This window comes from Trichoderma breve, chromosome 1 (genome assembly GCF_028502605.1).
Source record: "Trichoderma breve strain T069 chromosome 1, whole genome shotgun sequence".
Classification (NCBI taxonomy): Eukaryota; Fungi; Ascomycota; class Sordariomycetes; order Hypocreales; family Hypocreaceae; genus Trichoderma; species Trichoderma breve.
The window spans coordinates 6,155,806-6,178,946 of NC_079232.1; the positions used below are offsets into that span (position 1 = coordinate 6,155,806).

The window sequence follows — 23,141 nt, forward strand, 5'->3', positions numbered from 1 at the left end:
GAAGGTCTCTAAATCTGCCTCTGTATTGTTCATAGCTTCAAGTACTACTGATCGGTCGCTTGCTGGCTAAGAAGACCACGTGCGTCTTTATTTCCTTTCTGTCATGGGAGCGATGTGGATGGGATTGATGGATGGAATGACTAGATTGTATAAGCTAGGATAACTTCAAAGTATATAATAGAATGTTGTCCCCTTTTTTCATCTTGTCTCCGTTCTCCTCTGCCGCAACTATTCATCGCATTATGTGTGTATATATAAATCAAGTCATTCAATTCAGAAAAGGTATCCTACAGAGAAACAGCAAAAGAAAACAAAAACAACCAGCAAAGAGCAAAACCAGGCTTCAAAACCTCTCCCTATACCCATGCCGTTCACAACAAACTCCAAAATCCCAGGTTGATGAAAAACAAAAGCAATGATTCGCAATGAGCCTCCTTCTACATCAATGTCGGTTTCAGAATATGTCACACCCTTCTTTAACCCCTTTCCTCCTGTATCACAATTTTATGGCTTCTCCAGCACAAAGAAACAAGTTGGTGAAGAATCCCTCTCTACTCCTCTGACAAAATGGAAAGTGTAGCGGAAAGAAAGAAAAAAAATTGACAAAGAAAAAGAAAAGAAAAACATAAGGGGGTTGAAAGAAAATGCTATGCTGTCGATGACACAACTCCTCTCATTCCAAGGTATCTCTTCCTCCCTACGCGATCCCAAAACGGACGTCCATTTCCACTGTTGGCTTTTCATGCCCCTTTTCGCTACCAACCGACGCATAAGCCATAGCAATTAGGGAATTCATCTCCACATCTGGTATGATACGTCCTCCTAAACAGGACAGACAAACAAAAGTAAAGAAAAAAAGTAGACAGTAAACACAAAATGCAGAAGAAAAAGGCACTACCTTGAGGGAGATATGCATCCTAAGGCAAGGGCCTGGAGTTCCCGCTCGCCTTCTTCTTTTTTGCTTCTCCTCTGCCGGATAAAAGCATGATCATGAACGTAGCCATTATGCGCGCTGAATAGTGCTTCGTGATGATGAGATGAATATGATGCTGAAAGACAAGCAACCCAGACCTTGAAAGGAAAAAAGACCAAACAACCCTAAGTATAATAAAGAAGTATAAGAGAAAATGAGAGGGGAAAGGGCTACCGGGAAAGCCAAGAAGCCAATACTCTCTTCTCAATACACGCAAACTAGTGTATTCTAATGGCTTCAAAAAGGCCCAAGCTCAAGCTCGTATCATTCACGCCGACGTTGGGAGTGGGCTCGCTCAGTAACTCCCATCGCCGAAGGACAAACGGGGAGAGCCTCTCCTGGGTCGTCGGGCCAATGCCATACATTGCACCCATGCCCCTGGCTGCTGTGCTATGGGGCATCGTCGTCTTTTCTCTATGGGCAAGCATCAGGCCGTCTGTTGCGGTGAGCTGCGGGACGCTAAAGATGTAGAATAGGCGAGCGTCCGAAGACGAGTGCAAGTTTGGCATCATGCCAGGCACGAGAAGAATGGACTTGGCGCAGTGAAGGCGCAGGTCATCTGGCAGGCCATCCGCCAACACGGTGGTAACATCAAAAACCTGCTGCAGCAGGCTGGGACCAACTATCTGGCTTGGCAGTGCTTCAAGCGCAAGGAACAGGCGACAGAGAGTCAGAACAGTATGCGCTCGTGCTTCGTGGTGCGGAGGCAAAACTAGCTTGCCTTGGGCAGTAGTGGTCATGACAGATGCGCTCAATGGTTCCAACGACACACTGTGGAGGAGCACGAATTTAAGCAGCATCGGTAACCAGTGTTCGATAATGGGTATCAGCAACCCCTTCATCTTGTCTTCTTGATCCTTTGGCGCAACGACGATTTCGACGAGATCGGACAGCCTGTCGGCCAGGACGCTGGTGAGCTGAGCCGTATTCGGCGGTTGTTGGCCTACAACGATGGCCTCAATAACGCCAAGGAGCTTCTCCGCCAGGTATAGATTATTGCTATTCGCAAGGGTATCATGGAGAACGCTTGGATCCTTGGATGACGATGAGGAAGTTGGGACTAGATCCAAAAATCGTGAACGGGCCTGGCTCTGTAGATGCCGAGAAATATCTTCACTCAAGCAGGGAAGCATAGTCGTCCACATGATATTTTGTGCTTCAATAGCACGATCCATAGCCTTGGCAAATAGATCAAACTGAGAAACGTGCTGTTGCTGGCCATCTTCACCGTCGGTTGGGCGGGGTGCAGGAATGGAAAGGTCCATATTAAGCTTGATTTGACAGAAGGGCATAGTCAGCTCGTTCGCCAGGCGCAAGATTTGGTCATAAGGCGCAGCCGACGACGCGCCTTGATCCCCTTCCTGCTGAAACAGACTGCCGATTATCTCATGGACGAGGCGGAACCCTGCCGGCGGGATAGTTTTGGCGCTGAATACTTCGGTTACGTCTGCGGTGTGCACCACAATTAAGAGTCGCAAGGTGTCCAGCACACGCTCACGATACGTGCCGTCGTCTAGTAGCAGGTTTGCGTTCCCATCTCGCGCTCGAAGGTCTGCATATTCGACGACCGCGTGGCGTATGAGAGAAAGCAGACCTTTGTAATGATTGAACTGGATGGCCCGCTGGTAGATGCCAAAGCGGTAGGCCTCCTCCTGGCTGAGGTCGGTATCGGCAGGTAATTTCGATAGGATCAAATGAAGCAGCTCCTGAAGATATGTTACTGCCCCTGGGGTCGCCAGGTCAGGTGGCGCCGCCGCATCAGCCTCTCCTGGGGCAGCAGCTCGGGTCAAGCTTGCAGGGCCAACCAGGAACGAAACAGGCAAGGCATCGGTAATGATTAGGAGGGGAAACACGGCATCCAATCGCTTCCGGCTCTTGAGCAACCGAACACGTCCAACCCAGTCGGACATGAGCTTGTCGAAATGCTGGGAGTCGAACAAACGAAGGCGGGTAAGAAGGGATGCGTGGATCCTGCGGTTGTCATCCATCTTGGCCCAGCCTGCTTCTAGTCTGCGTATGATGTATCCGAAGAGGCGATTCATGGTCGGGTGGTCGATGCTATTCCCACTGGCCAGCAGCTTCTCGATTTGTTCCGACACCTCGCCATCAGCGCCCGATGGTGGATTGACCATGTTATCTGAAATGGGGGAGCAAGCATCGGTCGCATTATTGCGATCACTTTGGGCAAGCTCATGGGCGAGATACTTGGATATTTCTTGGCGGCTCGGCATCCGCCTGGAGAGGAAGCACAGAGAAGCAAGCAACGGACGCGAAACCAGACCTTGCTCTTGATTAATGGCCTTTAGCCGCTCAAAGAAGATGTTGAATAAACGCTCTGCACCACCCTGAGCGTAAAAAACTTGGAGATTCAGGTTAACAGTATCGACACAGGACGCAAGCACCTCGATATTGGTTGTTCTAGAGCAAAGCTTCAAGACGTCGCAAAGTGCATAAAAGTCTTGAGTTCCCTCTAAAATAGTGCGGATCGCGGAGAACAGGCGCAGAGACACGGGCTGCACAGCCTTGACGAGCCTCAAGACAGTCTCGCGTAGATGAAGGCCCACGGTGGTCTGCAAAGCTTTTGAGCTGCTGATAATTCTAGGAAGAAGTTTCCGCAAGGGAATCGGGTTTCTGCCAGCCATGGCATCGCCCTGTACGGGTAGGCCCAGGGTGTGGTTGACGCACATGAGGGCATTGCCAATGTCGTTTGCTTCTTCGGCAGTAGAATAGTTGGCAGCCCGTCTCAGCAGATTGGCCCGATCATCCTTCTGTTCTTCGGTGAGATAGCGTAATGGTAGGTGAACAAGCAGTCTGGTGGTGCAGGGAGCATCATCGGAATCGACCTCAGAAGGGTGGCTACAGGCGCCGCGAGCCATAAGCCACTTTAGGTACTGGGGAACCGAAAACTGTCCAGTCCGGACCAGCTCTGTTACCAGTTGATAGACGGTCTGCTTCCGCCCCCCATCCCCGGCTGGTATGGTGTCCATGTGCTCGAGGATCGCACCGGTGATGTTGACCCTGAGCGTGCTCCAAAACCGGATCAAGTTGGCCGCGATGTACACCCTTGCCAAGCCGGGACGGTAAAAGGAAGTAGCCCAGTCTACGGTAGTCCTGACGATATCAACCTTGTCGTCTCCAGTAGCCCAGCATTTCTGTGGTAGATCGCGGTCTATCTGACTAAGAAGCGTAGCGTCCAAAAGCCGCACCAGCTGTGGTCGCCCGGCCAATGGCGAAGCAGTGCTTGTGAAAGACAATTGGCCATTTCTGATGTTGATGTAGTGGTACGCTTCTCGGCCCACTTTGTCATCTCGTGGTAAGAAGGCGTCTAGAGCATCTCTATACTTTGGCCAAAGGCCTGGGTCGATGAAGCTATCGGGGTTATTCCTGAGGAGGGAGGATAACAAGCTGGAAAGCTGGCTCGATAGTTGCATGAGGATATCCTTGTCAGGAGAAATATGAATCTATCATTTCACATAGTTAGTATGGTTATCCACTCATTCCCTCTCTCCTCAACCTCATCGTTCATCCCAATGTAATCCTTGCTTACGGGCCATAAAAAAGCAGGGAGAGAAATGTAATGGAGCAGCTGACTTACGGTATTGAGATGGGCAAGAAGGGAGTATACAAGACGGCGTCCATATTTTCGGGAGCGTAAGATGTCGGCCCAGCAAATCTGAGCAATCAGGATCCACATAGGAATCTTGGACTGGGGGCTATGTTCCAAGCCAGACGTGATCCAATCAAGATAGTGATCTCGGTCAAGGAGCTTTTCGGCGTAGAGATTCGTCGCCAGTCGTATACTAATCAACTAAAGTCAGCTTCGATAGAGGGCAAAGAGTGAGGGCTTCAACTCACGCATAAGTCAACTTGGCCTTCCAGTCTTGCTCGCCAAATGCCGAGGCAACAGATTCTACAAATTGCTCCACGAAAACAGTCCAGTCCCTTATCCATTTGAATTCGCCTGCTATAGCAAAGGCGCCGCCGGGAGCTCCTTTTCTTTTAAAAGCACGAATCTCGTTGGCACCAACGCATTTGGCCAGCCAGACAGCTCGTTCGGTCGGCACGCTTTTGTTGAGACACTGGTCGAGAAGAGTTCGCCCTCGGATACCATGAGGGATAGTTCTACTCAGCCGACGAAGAGATATGGCAGGATTGGCCAAATCCTTCATCCATACTTCCCTCTTGGTATCGGTAAGGGTAACGCGAGGAGGAGGTTTAAATGTCGATGGAGCAGTGACGTGGCCGCGATGTCTGCGCTGGTTAAGCACACCCATGAAGATGGTGGATAGGGCACTCAGGCCGGTCTTTTGCTTGATGGCCGGGGATATTGTCATTCTCGCGGTGCTCGTCTCGTTCTGATTGCCACGATCCCACGTGCCCTTCTGGATCGCTTCAGGGCTCCAGTCGTCCTCGTGGTGTTTGCCATTGCCGCCATGCCAAGGAAAGAAGTCGGCGTGTCCAGAAAAGAGCCCCCGACTGAACGGGTCACCACCTGCAGGGTTGGGCTTTTTGTCCGCAGAGGGATACCGTGGAGCATTCTTGGGAACCTCGACAGTCCACGGCCTGGGGCGACCATCCTTCTTGAGGGCGGGAGTAGCCCTTGGAGGTGCTGCTAACCTCCTCGAGAGCTCTGGATATGTCTGTGATGTCGGCGGGCGTCGTCTGGGCATGGGTAAAGGATGATTATCGTTATCGAAGTCGGCGGCCGAGGCCCGAGAGGGTGCCGGGCTTGAGCCATCGACATCTACGGCGTCAGCCATGGACGGCCCACGCGACGTTGTGTGGCTCTGTGGTGACGAAGCAGCAGAAACAGATGCCGAGGCCGAAGCCGACATTGATGCTGAAGCTACGCTTCCAGGAGCGTCGATATTGGAAAGTTCGAGGCGCAACCGAGAGCCGACTCTTCGCGGCGTGGTGACGAGGCGGCCGTGGCCTTGGGCAAGGTTTGCGCCCTGGCCCTGCCCTTGACCTTGGGCCTGGGCAGGATCGAAAGAATCGCTCGAGGCATCGCTAAGGGCCGAGTCCTTGCGCACAGGTGATGAAGGAAACAGCTGCTGCGACAGAGCGCGTTGGGGCGGAGGCCGCTGAACCGGCGGCAGCGTCGTGCTGCTGAGGGTTCGCTGCGGCGGTCGCGGGTGGACGCCGATGGGGGTCCTGGAGGTCATCTCTCAGACGGGAGGTGAGGCGCCATCCCGTTGTATTGCTAGCTATGAAGATGTGGATGCCAACAAAGGTTAGGGTAGTAGGTAGGTGCTGCGAGGTGGATGCGTAGGTACCGAGTCGATACTGTGCGATACGGGTAGCAGACGGGTAGCAGCCGGGTAGTTGGTTAGTTCGGAGAGGCGAATAGACGTGCCAAAGGTCGGTCGAGCCTGATGACAGTTGCCGCAGCGGAAAGAGAGGTTGAGAGAAGGTTGATATGAGGTGGACAACAGCCGCGAGGAAGATGAGTGGACGTTGGATTTTTTTGGGCCCCGAGAAGGTACGGAACCGTCAACCGATGTCCGGCAGAAGGGAGTTGTATTTTCCCGCTGCACCCGAATATCAGCCCCAGCCTCAGGCGTTGCGATAGCGCGCGCGGCAGCAAATCAGGGCTCTGGCGCACGACTCGCGAGGACGATTGATGTGCGTATCTGAGGAGGCAAGATGCCGATGAGGCGGTGCAATGGCGTGCAAAAGCAGAACAGCCAAGATGAAGTTCCAATGACGGAATGAAGGGGAAAAAAGAGGGAGTCGATATGACAGACGGCAAAGGCGTTTTGGGAGCGAACAATGGCCGCGAGAGCGAAGCTGACGGCTCGATTCCCTTAGCACCTATTTTTTGTCTCGCCAAGGTACGGGACAGGGTATCTGTACCTGTCGCACAGCACGCCGAGGGCGTTCCGTATCTGTACCCTGGACACTGTGCGATGCTGACTGGACGCACAATTCCCACTAATCTTTGGGCCGTTGTAGGTGGTGTGACAGCCTACAGGTATGAGTACGAGTACAGGCAGGTACTGCGGCACTAAGGCCTGAGGGCTGCGAGGACACTGTACAAACTTGTCTAGCGGTTCGTCCCCAGCGTACAGTAGGTCCGGATGCTGGTCCTGACACCGGATTTTGCGCGGCTTTTTTCTTTCTTTCTTTTTTCTCTCCTTTCCTTTGTGTAACGTGAGATGCGTGACAGGTACTACTCGTACTTGACCCAACAGCTTCCTACCTACCTTACCTGCACGAGCAGTAGCACGGGGCGTGGAGCACAGCAGACCTAAAATTACTGAAAGGCAAGGTACTGGTACCTACTTGCCTTAGTAACCTTGGCAGCGCCTTGATCCTTAATCACCAGCGCACAAGGACGATAAGAGGCAGCTCGGGTAATATCGACAGGGCCAGTGCAGCGTTTATTTCCCTTTGACGACTTGAACGATGTCAAACAACCTTACACAAAACCCAGCCCCTATTCAATATTCAACCACCACAAATCTCAAAGCGATATTGGAGATGATCCTTGGGCACAAGAGGGCCGGATGCCAACAGGAACCGGACGAGGAGGGGGCGTGCAGTGCTGCCTCTTTTGGACGGGCAAACAAGTTAGCAGCGCGATAAGGCACTCATCGGTGGATTCAGGTTTGATGTTCCAGTTAGCAAAAAGCATCGCTCAGGGCCTTCCAGCGGGATTGCGGCCATTGGCGGGCGCTATGCAGCCAATATTGCCGCTAGACCACGGAAAGCTGCTTGCTCCGTACCTGATGTACTCGTAGTACTGTCCTTCCATGGCAATATGGGGTTGGTGAAGGTACCTCTACAAATCAGGAACTCGCTCCAGCCCGCGATGCGCCACATGCCACCACGACATTTGCTGTGTGGCTGCGGCCACCCCGTTGCACCATCTCCCCCATCCCCAAAATTTCCCCTCAGATTTGATGGATCCCAGCTGCAAATAACCTCTCGAGTAGCGCGGAGCCAGCATTTACTGTATTGTTTACGGCTTGGCTTTGGCGGCAGCATTGTTGGCACGCATCCAGACAAATAGGTACTCGGTCAGTTCAGCCGCCCTTTCAGCCGAGTCGAGTCGAGGCAGAAAATGAACGGAACGACGTTCAGACACGGCCGGAGAGACTCGAGCTCTCGGGGAGATGTTGCAAGTTGCAAGTTGCAAGCCGGCATGATTCATGACTTGATACCACGTTTTCTCCCGGACGTTTCTCGCCATCTTCTCGCGGTAGACAAGGGGTGGGCTTTTTATCCGGCCCGCCATTACGAAATATTCGCCTTGCCATTACTCATTACTCAAGATCAAAGCGTGCAGTAATACTAATTCCGACGACAACGAGACGGACTAAAAGCAAGGTAAGGCACGATGGCGGACCAATGTCCATCAAGAAAACGGACTATTACTAGCACGATATCTGTCATATCTTCTGTACGAGCACTTGGACTCCGGACAGCACGCGGAATGCGGAAACATGCAGCCCCCGCACAAGATACAGACATGCATGCTTGGACATGTACAGGATATCCCATCTCCATCTCCATCTCCATCTACAGGTGCGAGCCTGTAGGTATTACCGTACTCGTCCATGTATGAGTCCTGCCTGTATGCTGCGAGGGCCGGGGTGCCTCTTTTTCTCTGGTCAAAGAGCGCATGTAACTCGATGCCCTTGCCCGCATGTGCATGCAGCCACGCGATGCAAAGTGACAACCGGCGCAAATAAACTGACCGATATCATGGATACTACCTAGCCAAGATAGCACTTGTGCATGTAGGTACGAGACATGCAAGAAACTTTCTCCGAAACACAACTCTCCCTTTGCCTCTGCTCGCGGGCTCCTTCGTCGGTGATTTCGTCAAGCGTGGCGCCGCTGCAAACCCAATGGCTACTCGTATTAGCCACTTCAGACGACGCCTGACCAATACACCTCCGTGGACACTCGGGCATTCGACATCAAATCCTCCATTCAAGCCCCAATCTCCTTCTAGGCGGGGTTAGAGGCGGTGAAGCAGCGCAGCGAGCCTTTGCAAGCAGTAGTGATATTTTTTCTCGGTGGCGTATTCAAGTTTGCTACAATCTCCCTCGCTGCCAACCTAGCTCAGCGCCACAACGCAAATATGGCCCGTTCGTTTCGTCGTTGGACGCATTCAACTTTGTACAACGGGCTTTAGTAATGCATACAACCCTGGGAGTAATAGCGGCTGAGTCGAGGATGGACAACCCTGGCAGGGCAAAAGGCATACGGACGGGCCAGGCCCCGGGAGCCTCGCTCGCCCTTGAGTTTTCAGGTCTCGCGGCCACTGCCCGGAGCAGTAGTCCGCATGCCAGCACCTGCGCTTGAGACCCCGAGATTGCTCTCCGCACGAATGAGGGTGGCTCCTATGTACCACTAGTACCGGGTCTCGCTCGTATCGGACAGCCAGATCTGCCATCTGTCCCACTGTGTGACGGCATGAGGTCAAGACAATGTCTTGTCCACACAGCTACAGTAAGAATGCCGTCTTTACCCCGATGGCTGAATATGCCGGCAGCTACTCCATACAGAGTACCAAGTACGTTGATGGGGGGCTCACGATGATGGGGGGCTCACGATGATGGGGGGCTCACGATGATGGGGGGCTCACGATGATGATGGAAACGATGGTGAAGACCGTGATGCAAACCTATGCATGTTTTTGTCCTGCTGCTGCCACGAATTTGATGTGAAAGCGATCCAGCCGAGACTGTCTCATTCACTAGGCTATTGCCATACCTAGCGATCAAGATTCTACAAGCATCATTGCCTCTTGATACCAACCTGAGGCCCACCTGCCGGGATGGGGTACAGCAAATATTAAGATTGCACATAAGTAGCTGCGCGACCTAGGCCGTCTCTCGAGTTTCGATGGTTTCTTGACGGTGGTACAAGTTCAAATGCTTCGGCTTGCATGTGATAGCCGGACGCCCCTTGATCGTCCGGGTATACTGAGCGAAGAGCCTGGCCCAGCCTCAGAGCGTCGGATCAAGCCCGTTCCGCAGCAGGTCGGGTCGGATACGCTTGATGGATGAGACAGTCTTTGCTTGATTAGTTTTCGTAGCACTTCGTTGAAACGTGAGCCCGAGGCCCAACACATACTAACTTTGTTAGCACAGGAGTCGGGCAGAGATGGCATCAGCCTCCATGGAGGACAATGGGGAACCTTGGGCACCTAGTAGTAGCAAGCCGTACTCCATACATGCACGTCAAAACTGCATGTGTGCTTTGTACATGTAGGTAATATCGTCAAGATGCAAGGCCACGTCGACGAGAGTCCCTGTCTCATGCTACCCTAGACCCGATAATTCTCCGTTGGGCGGCCCAAGGGAAATGCGACTGCTTTGGTCTGAAAACTGGGCTTTGAAGGGCATAACGTATCATTTTCATAGATATGGATTACGCATTACATATTTGATCTTGGCCGAGATGGATTAATGTAGTCACTTTGTGTTCTATGATTGTGGTGGTTTCCTAGCGCCACCAACAAATTATAGTGTAGTTACATGTGCTTCCCTATCTATAACAGGCATCTAACAGCATCGTGACGGGCAAAAGCATTATTAGTGGAACGAGGCCTCCACTGAATACACTTACTCGAAGCTGTCTAAGTCGTGGCAGTAGTAGGAGTTCTGACAGTGTCAGTTACAGGCGCGCAAATGGTGAGGCAAACGGAAGATGAAACATCAAACCGGAAAAGAAAAAAGTAATGTTACCGGTACTACTTGGTACTACTTGGTACTACTGCTAGCATCATACAAACACATGGTCCGTCACATTGTACAGGTCGGCGCGTCTCGAAACTCGAATCACGCATTCATCAAAGCTCACCATCACCAGCCTCGTTGATACTCCACTCGCTCCAGCCCTTCTTCTCGCCAGGCAGTTGGATGCTCTGCCACTCCTCCTTGGTGACCTTCTTCCACTCGTCAATGGGAATCCATCCAATGTACGCACGATCGCCGAACCCGCCAATCCAGTATACCTGCGTGACAACCAGCCTTGCCCATTCGCTGGCGTGGATGGGGTTGCCAGGCAGCCAGTACTTGGCATCGCTATGTTTGGTGGTGTAACACGAAGCAAGCCGAACGGCCTCCTTAATGTCCGGGTTGATCGGTTCCAGATAGCCGATGAGCGAGAACCTGGGCAGGTTGGCGGCAGAGTAGGGCACCGTGTCTGGAAGCGAGGGGGAAGATGAAACGTCTGACTCGGCAAGAGTCGAGGCTTCATTGTACTCCTTGTTGCCAAAGTACGGCACGTATGCAGACAGACGAGAGAGGAGCGGGATGCGCTTGGCTGGCGGATACGGAGGCTTCCACTCCACGGCCAGTGTAAGGTTGGACCCGGCACGGACGTTCTTGAAGCTGGTGGCGATCTTGATGGCTAGGAGCGTAGGGTTGCCTTCATCCTCGCAATCTCCGTAGTAATCTTGCAAGCCTATTGCAATGCCATCGAGGCCTTCCGGTCGTCTCTCCGCCGCGTCGGCCTCGCCGGAAGATGACGACGATTGGGGGAACACGGTGGACAAAGTGCCAAGCTTCGAGAGGGCCAAAACTCGGCGGCCCATGACTGCCGACTCGTAGCTCGATGGGATTCGCCTCTCACCGGAGCCGTCACCGAAGAGTGGAGCGGTGAGCTCGAGGGCGGCGACACAGCCGGAGAGACCACCAATGACACCGAGGAGCTTCATGGTTACCGATTCTGCAGATAAAAAGAAGCAATGATGATTCTTTTGCGTCAGCACGAGTCAATCAGTCAGGCAGCAGTTGACGCTGGTAGCAGGCGACACGGGGGTTCTTTATAGACGGGCCCCTTGGTCATGCGTTACAAGGACGTATCCTGCCAACTCGACTTTACCCGAGGAAAGCCTTTGATAAACGAACTCAAAAAAAGAGGGAACTGATCTGTAGGAAGTGAGATGTAAGACGCAAGGGGAAGGGGGGAGATCCCCTGCTCGGGGTCAAGTGATTGTCGAATGGCGTTTGGCAGGTGACTGAGGCCGAGATTGATAAGATCAGATTCATGGCTGCAATTGGCCACTAGCGGGGCTGAGTGGGCTGATCGATCTTATGCGTGATTCTTGACATCCTCGGGTATAAAAACTCTATTGTCAGCTCTCTTGCAATAAAACTCCGATACAAGTGATTGAATATGCGAAAACACTTATTTAACTAAAATGAGTTTGGGTTTATTTGGTAAAAAGGATGCAGCGTTAACTGACATATCATTCCCCTACTTACAGATACTTGATATCTGTACATTTCAGACATGCTCCATTCCCTTGATTCAACCTCTCATGTCCTCGATATACTGTCTTCCATAATCTTTGTACCACTTTGCGAGCTTAGTGACCGGCGACAGTTCAAATGTCTGCACTAATTTGACTGTAGGTATTTCGGGATACGACTTTCTGACCTCGTCTTCTTTTATCATACCGTCTTCCTTGACATAGCTCTCGATATCTAAAGAGAAAGCGTCGACGTTGTACGACATCCACCCTTGCATTACGAGCTGTTTTGCCTTCTTCCAGGGCCCCATCAAGGTGGCCGGCGGTCGAACTTGAGTCTGCAATCTGGTAATGGTATCTCTGTGCCACTTGTCCGTGAAGCTACCGTCAGAAGCGCTGGCCATCTCGTGTAGCAGCTGCTCAAGCCGCTCAACCTCTTTGTCATCTTCTATGTCAACATGGGCAAATGAATTGTGTCCAAAGAGTCGGGCTACTGCATGGGGATGCCAAGATTGTCTTTCTGCCAGAAATATGTTTCCTGCCATCAGGTAGATGGTGCGGACGTTCGGAAGAAGGCTACTCTCACCAAACAGCCCGGCTACCAACCGATTGTCGACGTGATCCGCATCCAGCGAGATGGCTCTAGTCTCTTTGAGGAGCTTCGTCTGCAGGGGAATAAACCCATCTTTAGGTATGCGATACGGGGAAAGATCTAGTATGTCTTTGTGTCCGTTGAACCATGTCCAGGACATGGGGGCGAGAAACTCGTGACAATACAGGGCACCATGCCTATGTGCAACATATCGAGCCTCCCGACAGACATGAGATACGGGCGGAGGGGTAACACTTGTCCATTCCAGGAACGAAGGCTGAAGATAGCGAAAGGGCCGAAAAATCTGCACAGGCAAAGCCAGTTCCCATATTTGGCATCTTAGCTCTGGGGGTAGGTGAGAGAAGTAGGGAAACTCGGCTACGCCTCCATTGTGTGACTTGATTTGGCGTTCAAGTTCTGTGATGCGATGTTCTTGAAGAAGCTGGATTCGTTGTAGCCTTTCGATCACGTGTTGTATTTCTTCAAGGCTCTTTATGGTTGAGATTTGCGAATTGTACACGCTTGGTTGTATAGAGGTTGTGGTGCATGCTTTATTAACGCAGCATGATGCATCCATGCTGACCATGGACAAAGCTTCGATTTTGGATACAACCTCGTGCATAATTCAACATAATAACAACTCGGGCCTTGTATGGAGAATTGAAACGAGAGACTGTTACAGAAACTTGTGGCTGTCATGATGAGGATGAAGGGATCTTTATGTAGGCTCTGTCGACGGTGAATGGCTGTTGGCAAGTCCATACATCCATGGGGTGAGATGAAGGAATACATTGGGATCAGAGCTCGTCTTTCAGCAGCATTTATTGTTTGCTGAAGAGATTTGGCATTTCATCATTTATCTCGTGATCAATTGCCTTGCACGCTTTGTTGTGGCAGCTGGGCACGATTTCTTTGACAATTCTTGACCCGGAATGGCTTTTACGGCTCGGATGCACACCATAAAGGGGAACTAATTGGAACCACAATCTAGAAAATAGCTATCAATCGATGAGACATGTATCAACTGAGAGGGGGAGGAAATCATTATCACTCATGATGTAAGGAGTGTATACGGAGTAGGGCAAATTGCGTCGAACGTCCACAACAGAAGCGTTCAGCAGCAGCTAGAAGTCTCACATCTTCCATTGCAAAATCATATAACGACCAAGGATATCTTTTCCTCCATTGTGCGAGTACGCATCTGCCGTGTATCATCTAATATGACCATGTGGGGGTTGATCTATTTGTTTGTTTGTTTTCCCTTTTGTTGACGACATTTTCCCCACGGCCTTTAAGCCACTCGTCCCCACCCCTTTGACTCTGGAACACAAAGCAGTGACAGATTCCACTCAGCTTGGACTGTCATACAGCTAGTACGAGTACTCGGGATCTGGCATTGTTAATTCCCCTCTCCTCCCTTGTGTCATGCCATTCAGCATCGGATGCCACATGTTGTCATGGGAATGAGCCCTTCAGCTCAGACAGTCCAGACACGCTAATCCCCATGCAGATTCAAGAGCAATCTTCAGTGAAAGCCTCCGAAAATTGCAAAAATCTGCAAGGAATCCAGATCGAGACACTGGATGTGCAGGGCCATCGGACATCCGGTTGGCTGTCCCGCACGCTGGATGCACGCACTGCAGCGCCGAAATTTTTGATGCTGAGGAGGACCTGAAACTGGCGAAGCATGTTTGAAGCTGGAGCTGAGATTCCGATCCCCGCTGCTGAGGTCATCGCTTGCCGCCCCCAAAAAGGCCGCCACCAGCCCAGCTTTCCGTAGCGGGTGCCACAGGGCGCTACAGGGCACAAATCACAGTTCAGCACTGCAGTCAACGCTACAGGTGGACCAGTGTTAGCACCCGATAGCGCTGGCCAGCTGCTGTCCACAGTGGGCATCGCACCGCCCCACCCCGCGATAATGCTTGTTGCTGCTGCAACCATGTTGACTTTGAGATCCTCCCCAGGCCGGCGGATCCCAGCCAGTCCAATCACAGCAACATCCCACTTACCCAAAAAGCTCCCCCATGCCACTTTTGCATAATGTTACCTTGATCGATCAAGAGGCTCGCAAATCAGAATCCATTGTTGCCAGCCCGTTTGATACAGCGAGCCGTGAGGAAAAAGTAAGACGGCGATACCAGGACTGTAAGCTTTTGCTTTGCTTGTGCTTTGTTTTCTTGTCTTGTCTTGTCCCCGCCCTTGCGTTTGTTTGTTTGTTTTCTCTTGACCCTGCAGCTAACCAGCTCTTCTTCTTCTTCTTCTCTTTCTTCACTGCCCACAGTATCATCGCTTCTCTAACATCTTTGCGCCTCTAGCGGCCAGACTGATTTCATCTTGAATCATTGTTCTGGTTGTTCCAATCTCCCCCCGGCGTCTTCTCCACCTCGCTCATCAAAGCCTCGACCAGTTGGACGCCTCAAGAGACAAAGAACGACGAGAGGGGATCCGCAAACGCACATACACCCATACCTGATCACACATACCGCTAGCAATAGTATACATACGCAGAAGCAGATATCCTCCGCCGCAGACGCCCACCAGCCAATCGATTCGGCGGCAGCCTCTATCGTTGTTGTCCCCCTGGTCAACAGTCCCTCTCCACCGCCGCCACGTCACGCCTTGCAGCGGGTTAGAAAAAAAAATTATGGCCAGCTTCATGTCGAGTTTCTTCCCCGGCGGCAGCAGCAGCATCAGCAGCAGCAGCAGCAAGGACAAGCCGCCGCTGGCTGGTGACGCCGCGCCTCGCCCCGTCACCCCAACCATGAACAACATCAACAGCTTCATCAACCCTCTCAACACGCCGCTGGGAAGCCCCAGCAAGAAGACGATCCCGCCTGGCGCTCACGACCTCCCCACAGTTTTCGACACCGCTATGAACCTGAATTCCCCCGGCATCGAAACTCCCATCAGGCTGACGCGCCCGCAAAGCGTAGTCGCTCCGCTTTCGCCTGGCAAGGCCACCACCACCACCCAGCCTCCCCCTCAGCCTCACGTACAGCCCCTGGGCAAGCAGCCTATCGAGGAGCTCAGCGCTGCGGTCCAGGAAGCCGTACAAAGCGCAACAAAGGGCAGAGCATCACCGGGCACTGGTAGAGCGTCTCCTGGCACCGGTAGAGCATCGCCTGGCACTCCCCGGCGGCGACAGCCTCAGGACAATGCGCCCGTGCCCCGTCTCGCCGCTCACGACCAGGACCGCCAACCCCACCACAGCCATGCGGCGCTCTCTCGCCAGCAGGCCTACGAGACAAAGGATCGTCCCATCATCGCGAAGAGATTTAACACCGTTCGCGGTTTGACGGATGAGGAGCGTGAGATTCTCCAGAGACCCAATGTTCGCCGAATGGTCAATGTAACGCAGCTATGTAAGTCTTTGTCCTGTGCAAATGTGTGGAGGGGAACTGGGGGTCAAATCCTTTACCTCTAGGTGTTGCATTGCTGCCGACCAACCGATTGACTGACTGAATTGCCTCTCTGCTTACAGATTTCCTCGATTATTACTTTGACCTTCTCACATATGTCGGCGCGAGACAAAAGAGGCTGGCTGCCTTCAAGGCCGAGTTCCCGGAACCCCCCGAGACGGACGACGAAACTCACGGACTTATGTGGTCCAAGTATACTGGCCGAGAGCGTGCCAACCTTCGAAAGCGTCGGATCCGACTAAGACAGGGCGACTTCCAGATCCTCACTCAGGTTGGCCAGGGCGGCTACGGCCAAGTGTTCCTGGCACAGAAAAAGGACACGCGGGAAGTGTGCGCCCTCAAGGTCATGAGCAAGAAGCTGCTTTTCAAGCTGGACGAAGTTCGACACGTTCTCACAGAACGCGATATTCTGACCACAGCCCAGAGCGATTGGCTTGTTCGGCTCCTGTATTCGTTTCAGGATGACAAAAACATATACCTTGCCATGGAGTACGTGCCTGGTGGCGATTTCCGCACCCTTCTCAACAACACTGGGGTGCTGTCTAACCGACATGCCCGCTTCTACATCGCCGAAATGTTCTGCTCTGTCGATGCCCTCCATAAGCTCGGCTACATCCATCGAGATCTAAAGCCAGAGAATTTCCTCGTCGACTCCACTGGTCACGTCAAGCTTACCGACTTTGGTCTCGCTGCCGGCGTTCTAGCTCCATCAAAGATTGAATCTATGCGACTCAAGTTGGAACGGGCCTCGGAGACTCCTGTACCGTTTGGCAAGCCAATTGGGCAGCGAACCGTGGCCGAGCGTCGAGAGGGCTATCGAACCATGCGCGAGAGCGATGTCAATTACGCAAAGTCTATTGTCGGCTCGCCCGACTACATGGCACCAGAAGTCCTCAGAGGGGAAGAGTATGATTACACTGTAGATTACTGGAGTTTGGGCTGCATGCTGTTTGAGGCACTCACTGGCTTTCCGCCATTCGCTGGCGCTACTCCCGACGAGACATGGCGGAATCTGAAGCACTGGAAAGAGGTTCTCAAGAGGCCTGTCTGGGAAGATCCCAACTACTTTTTGAGCAACCGGACTTGGAGTTTCATAACAACGTGAGTGAAAACGGCCCCCCACCCTTCCATATCCTGCCTTGGCCCCCCTGAGCTAACACAGAAAAAAGATGCATCAATTCACGGGCCAAACGTTTTTCCAATATTAAGGATATCTACGAACATCAGTACTTTTCCGAAGTCGATTGGGACACGCTGCGGCAGACACGGGCACCGTTTGTTCCAGAGCTGGACTCGGAGACAGACGCCGGCTACTTTGACGATTTCGGCAACGACGCCGACATGGCCAAGTATAAGGAGGTACACGACAAACAGGCCGCGCTGGAGAACATGGCCGAGCGTGAGGAAGAGATGAGCAAGAGCCTCTTTGTCGGCTTCACGTTCCGGCACCGCAAGCCGGCCACGGAAGACGGCGTCCCCCGGAAGCGCATCCCGACGGACGAGTCGTTTGGGACCATGTTTTAGGGCAGACCAATGGGATACGAGTGTTACTATCGCAGGGCTGCATTCCGCCGGACGAGGTATTGTTGACTTTTTGGTCTTTGTTCTCAGGGCTTTTTTGACTTTGAGATTTTACACCTCTGCATGTGTTTTTTTCTTAATGATGTTTTTTCCCCCGCCGCTTTGCCTGTCTGCCTTGCCCTTTTGGGGGTTTCCTCTTCCTTTCTTTTCTGGTTACGATACCCCAACGTGTCGGCCATTGGCATTCAAAAACCACATGCTACTACTACTACTCGTTTAATGTGCTACTAGCCATTTTCTTTTTTTCATCATCTGTTATGTTCTTTTGTTATGGATTTGGAGTTTGCAGAGAAAAGGATTATCGACCAAAAACTAAAAAGATGCGCGGGTTGGTGTGAGTCTGGCTCTTCTCATGGTATAAAGGACGGCATGCAAGGGGCGGACTGCCAGGTTGGCCGGGCTGGCATTGGGATTCCGGGGCGGAATTGATGCATTCATGTAGGAGTAACGAGCACGAGTATATGGTACACAGGTAGACAATCGAATGTATGACTTTTGCATGAAAGTGCCAGTGTCAGTGTTAGTGTCAGTGTGTCGTGTCGGTGATACTTGTCAGCGCCTTCACATGGTGAACAAAACAGAGTTTTCCAAAATAGGAATTTATTGTAAAGTCTGTCTCTGCAGAAATACTCCCCATCGATACTATCATGCGTCTTTCCAACAGTAACGCGTGCAATCAACAAACTCCTCCCATCATTGCCCAGTCATTCAAAAACAGGGGTAGCGCCCAAAATCATATATAGAAAACAAACCAGGAATTCTTGCGCCGCAGCCAATCTCCGTCAAGTAGAAAGCCTTTCCCATCGAGTCAATTCTCTCGTAAAGCGAAAAGCAGAAACAAAGGAAAAGGTGGATATCCCTCATTCAAACGTTGAAAATAAACCGAATAAACGACAATAAGAGAATAAGAAGAAAGCGGACTCGTTCCTCCCGGGGCGTTGGTTGAGAAGCAAATTGAAGGCGCCACCCAAACTATCCCAAAATTAATCTATCATGTGATTCATCCGACGACAGAGAGGCGAAAAATATGCGGTGGATGTATCAACCAGCTTCTTCCATCTTCAGTTCAGATCTTGGCCATATGGATGGCCCTTGTATTTTTTGCTTTAATGGGCCTAATGTGATTGATTATGTAGACGTCGAATCGAGGGAATTTGAGTCGCCGTCGAGGCGCAATAAGCCACCCTCGGTCGGTTTTTGGTGGACGCCTCCTTTTCGCCATGGTTGCGGATATCAAACCAAAAACACTCCAATGAATTTCTCCACCCATATTTCCCGGAACAAAATCATCAGACCGTGAGAAACAGTCGTGCTAACAAATAAAAATTCAGACCCAGGTATCATTGCTTGAACCATCGCGCCGTGGAGATGCCCATTCTTTTGCGCCCAATTTCCTACATACCGCCCAAGACTCATTTGCAAGTAATGCAAAACCACCAGTATTAAAAGCCTGCTCCTTCATATAGCCTTCCAAGAGTTGGATTAATTTTTTTTGAATTTTCATATGGCAAGGAAACCAACCAGTGATTTTATGCCATTTGTTTCGTTTCAATATTAAAAAAAAATCAAAAAGTTGAAATCCAGTGGCCTTTAAAGACTCATAGTCAGCCACTCCCATTCCTGAGGGCCTGATGAGCCGCCGGCGCTGTTGACCAGGTTGGATTGGGCACCGCCCAAAGACACCATGCTTGATCCCATCATGGAGCGTTGGCCCATGGCGAAGTTATTATTCGACATCATGGCGCTGGAGATGGAAGGCATGCTGGGGGTCGTGCCGAGTTGTCGCCCAACGGGTTCTGCAGGACCATCAATGTCCATGGCCGATAATGAGGTACCCTCGCTCCTGCTGTTCCTGCGCTGCCTCTTGGACGGCGCCGTGGCCGGCCGAGATGCGGACGATGAAGCTCCAGCTCCAGGTCCTGGCGTTGTTTTCATCGGCGCAGCAGCGATTGGCACAACACCTTTACCACCCACTATGGTGGCCCCTCCATATTGGCTACCCGGCGTGCTGCCTGCGGTGTGCTGTCCGCTGCTACTGGGGCTGTCACCATCCCTGTTGCTGCTGGGTCGAGTTGCCGATGGCGGCGTTGTCACAACTTGGCTATTTGTCACAGGAGCAGCGGCGGCGGCAGCGGCAGCGGCAGCGGCAGACATGGACAGCGTAGAGTTCTTTCTCGAGGCGGCATTGGAGCCAGTGCCATTCTTTTTCCGCGATCCTCCGACGGGAAGATTGGCGCCAGACCCTCTGTTTCGCTTCTTGATGACGTCTGTCTTCAAGCTCAGAGGACGCACGACACCGTGGAGCTTTAGGAAGAGGCCACAGGCATTGCAGAGAGGCTGACCCTCGGGATTTCGTCTCCACAGCGGAGTCGTCTGGGTGAAGCAGTTGGTGCAAGTGGTGGGAGTGCTGCTCTCGCCGGGGTTACCACTAACCGCATGCAGATTGGTCGAGGAGCCATGCTTGGAGCTTGGGGGCGGTGAAGTTGGCCTGCTTGGCGCAACTGACGAGAAGCCCGAAGCGGTTCCCGGAGCATGGCCACCCGGAGAGCTGGGGAGCGACTGGGCAATCTGCTCGAAGCCGCTGTGCTTGGTCGCCATGTGCGAGGGAGTTGACGAGTTGCGAGGGAGTCTATTCTGTCGCTTGTCGTTGCCCATACCAAGCGACTGCGAGTGTGATCGGCTCAGGTTGTTGCCGTCCCAGTCACCACTGGTGTCGACGTAATCAGTCGTAATGCCGCCGATCTGAACTTGCTTGCGAGTCGGGCCGCCGGGAAAGCGAGCAGCTTGCGTGCTGAACTGGCCTGGGAGCGAGGCATCCCAGCCAAAAGACCCGGCCTCGTCGACGGCAGATGTGAAGTCGCCGTGGAGGCCAACGCCGCCGCGGTCCAAAAAGGCATTGCCATCATCTTCATCAGACTCGCCTCCGAAGCCAAGCATGTTTCCTTGCTGCATTGGCAGAACAGGAGATGCGACCTGCGAATCTGTCTGGAAAACTTGGCTTGGGTCGATGTGCGCAAATGAGCTTGGGCCGGTACTGAACGCTGGCACTGCTTCTGAGCTTGAAGTTGTGGCGGGGAAGACGGCGCCGTTGCTGTTGGGGTTGGCACTGCTGCCACGCGCGGCATCATACAAGAACGGGTGGTTCATGTGATGGTTGATGTTGGAAGAGCTCTGTCGGAAACCCTGCGCACGGTGGTGCTGGTGGTGGTGCTGCATATCCTGGGAGCCAAAGTAGACGCCTTCACTGTCGGGCATGGGAGTAGAGGTTGCCGACGGATAGCCCGAGCCGGTTGGAGAGTAAAAATCGGGGTTGTTAAGGGAAGATTGTAACCCAGCGTTGCCGTACATGGATTGAAAGGGACCATTCTGCATCATGGGAGACGTAGAAGGGGAGAAGGAGAAGTTGGATTGGAAGTGATGGCTGGAACCAAGGTCATTGTCCATAAAGGCATCCAAATTAAAGGCCGAGCTTTGGTTGTTGGCCATTTGGTGCTGCATGGGCATTGCGTTGGAGTTGTCGAGAGAGTATCCATTGAGCTCAGAGTCGGCCTCCAAGTCGAGGTTTAGGCCTGATGAGCTAGTGTTGATGGCACTCACATGTGGAGAGAAGTTGGCAGGCCGTTTCCTCGTCTTTTGTTCCATTGTTAGCGGCGGGCACGTCAAGAGGGGAGAGGGGCGTGTATAAGGGATATCTCGTAACAAGTCTGGATTGGGAGAGAAGATGGACGGCCGCATGCTAGAAAAGGGAAAGGATGTGTGCTCTTTAGGGAAAGGATGTGACCATTATGGAAAGGGAAAAAAAGCAAAGGGGATTAAGGTGGGAGAAAGAAAGCAACTGCAAGTGAAACCACGCCAACGAAAAAACCCCCAAAAAAGGTACAGAGTTACAAGGCGTCCCAGAAAGCTTGTTCTCCTGGGCGTTGGGTGGGTTATAGTTTTTCCTATTGAAATTGACTCACCCTGCGGTCGTCTATACTCGTCTTCCTGTCATGTCGAGGGACGTAATGAAATTCATCATTGTGCCCCCGCTGGTGAGGTGGCGGCACAGGGACGGACTGCGCTACGAACTGATTGGTAGAACCCTTGCGGCCCTTGATGGGGATTGCCGAAGCCAGCGGCTTGGATGATTTGCTGGTCTTGATGGCGGCGGTCTGGGGACCGGAGAGAGACGATGCAGGAGGCTGCGGTGAGGTGTCGTTGATGGAAGCTCCTCCCTCTTCGGCGAAGATGAAGTCGTCAATGTTCATGGCATCCATGCCCTGAGCATGGATGTCGGACGTCTTTCGCAGCTGCTGGGCAATGCCGCTGGGAGTGTTTTGTGGTTGAGTCGGCTGGGAGAGAGATCTGCCATGCGAGGAAAAAGGAAAAGAGAAAATATGTCAGCCAGTGCCGGGATGATGTGATGAAGAGCGAACCCGCTCCGCTCCCCCCAAAGGGGAGGCCAAGCCATATCTAGCCTGTTAAACGACATCGATGCAAGAAACGACAGACCAATCAAATGAACATGGCAGGGCATGAGACGGGATGACAGAAAAATATAATAATACCTGTTGTGCGTCTTCTGCTGCTGCTGCTGCTGCTGCTGCTGCTGCTGCTGACGCCTGCGCAGGTTCAGAGCCATCATGCGCCACGTCAAGTTCTCCATTCGCTGCTGGTTCGGCAGCTGCTGCTTGGTCTTGGTGAAGAACTTCCAGATCTGGGCGGCTAGCGGATCTTCGCTCTGCATCTTCTCGAAGTCGTTATCCTGGTCGGACGAGCTCGCCTCCACCTTTTGGAACCCGTCAAACAGGGCGGCGTTGAGGATGTTGTTTTTTGACGACGAGGCTGGCTGCCCGCTCGTCATAGCAGCGGCGGCGGCGGCATTGCCGTTGGTGAGTGCGACATGGCCGTCTTGCGAATCCATGCGGGCGAAAATGCGGTCGGTACTTCGATGGGGATCGGGTCTTCGCGGAAAGCGGTAATCGTGTTCTGTGACGGTCGGGTGCATCGCAATCGGGCTGACAACTGCCATGGACTGCGGGATTGCTATTGACAGCGACGCTTGGAAGACAGACTGGGCGGCCGCAATAGGCGCGGCGATTCTGAGTACGTAAGTTGAAAGGTAGGTATATGTAGGATGATGCGAATGCGAGCCGAGTGGAGGGGTGACAAGAGAGGATTAAAGAAAAAAAAAAGTAACGACCCCTGTATAGTCTTGCTTGGATGGCGGCTGGCCTGTGACAGGCGAAAGTAAAGAGGGAAGGGGAAAAAAAAGCTGGCGACAGGCTGCTTGTATGAGTGAATTGGGAAAACGGCCGCACTCTGGCCGGGCGGGTCCGTCTGGTCAATCAACGAGCAGGCACAGCTTGCGTTGCGGTTGTC

The 23,141-nt window shown here is 52.5% G+C and overlaps 5 protein-coding genes across 5 annotated transcripts; 1 reads left to right on the forward strand and 4 right to left on the reverse strand.

Annotated features, from left to right (window-relative positions):
- Window positions 1-1,191: 1,191 nt before the first annotated feature.
- On the reverse strand, window positions 1,192-6,138 carry T069G_01793 (transcription mediator complex subunit med12 domain-containing protein; the record flags this gene model as incomplete). The annotated part of the gene is made up of 3 exons (XM_056169003.1): window positions 1,192-4,434; window positions 4,569-4,773; window positions 4,829-6,138. 3 exons carry the CDS (start codon window positions 6,136-6,138, stop codon window positions 1,192-1,194), a joined length of 4,758 nt encoding a protein of 1,585 aa, XP_056034319.1.
- Window positions 6,139-10,781: 4,643 nt separating this feature from the next.
- Window positions 10,782-11,651, reverse strand: T069G_01794 (pyridoxamine 5'-phosphate oxidase domain-containing protein; the record flags this gene model as incomplete). Its single annotated transcript, XM_056169004.1, has 1 exon — window positions 10,782-11,651. The coding sequence occupies one exon, from the start codon at window positions 11,649-11,651 to the stop codon at window positions 10,782-10,784; it is 870 nt and encodes a 289-aa protein (XP_056034320.1).
- Window positions 11,652-12,247: 596 nt separating this feature from the next.
- Window positions 12,248-12,940, reverse strand: T069G_01795 (uncharacterized protein; the record flags this gene model as incomplete). Its single annotated transcript, XM_056169005.1, has 1 exon — window positions 12,248-12,940. One exon carries the CDS (start codon window positions 12,938-12,940, stop codon window positions 12,248-12,250), a length of 693 nt encoding a protein of 230 aa, XP_056034321.1.
- Window positions 12,941-15,424: 2,484 nt separating this feature from the next.
- Window positions 15,425-17,723, forward strand: T069G_01796 (protein kinase domain-containing protein; the record flags this gene model as incomplete). Its single annotated transcript, XM_056169006.1, has 3 exons — window positions 15,425-16,142; window positions 16,262-17,300; window positions 17,369-17,723. 3 exons carry the CDS (start codon window positions 15,425-15,427, stop codon window positions 17,721-17,723), a joined length of 2,112 nt encoding a protein of 703 aa, XP_056034322.1.
- Window positions 17,724-19,370: 1,647 nt separating this feature from the next.
- T069G_01797 (GATA zinc finger domain-containing protein) lies at window positions 19,371-22,767 on the reverse strand (the record flags this gene model as incomplete). The annotated part of the gene is made up of 4 exons (XM_056169007.1): window positions 19,371-19,576; window positions 19,616-21,410; window positions 21,740-22,124; window positions 22,328-22,767. The coding sequence occupies 4 exons, from the start codon at window positions 22,765-22,767 to the stop codon at window positions 19,371-19,373; spliced, it is 2,826 nt and encodes a 941-aa protein (XP_056034323.1).
- Between the last annotated feature and the right edge of the window lie 374 nt (window positions 22,768-23,141).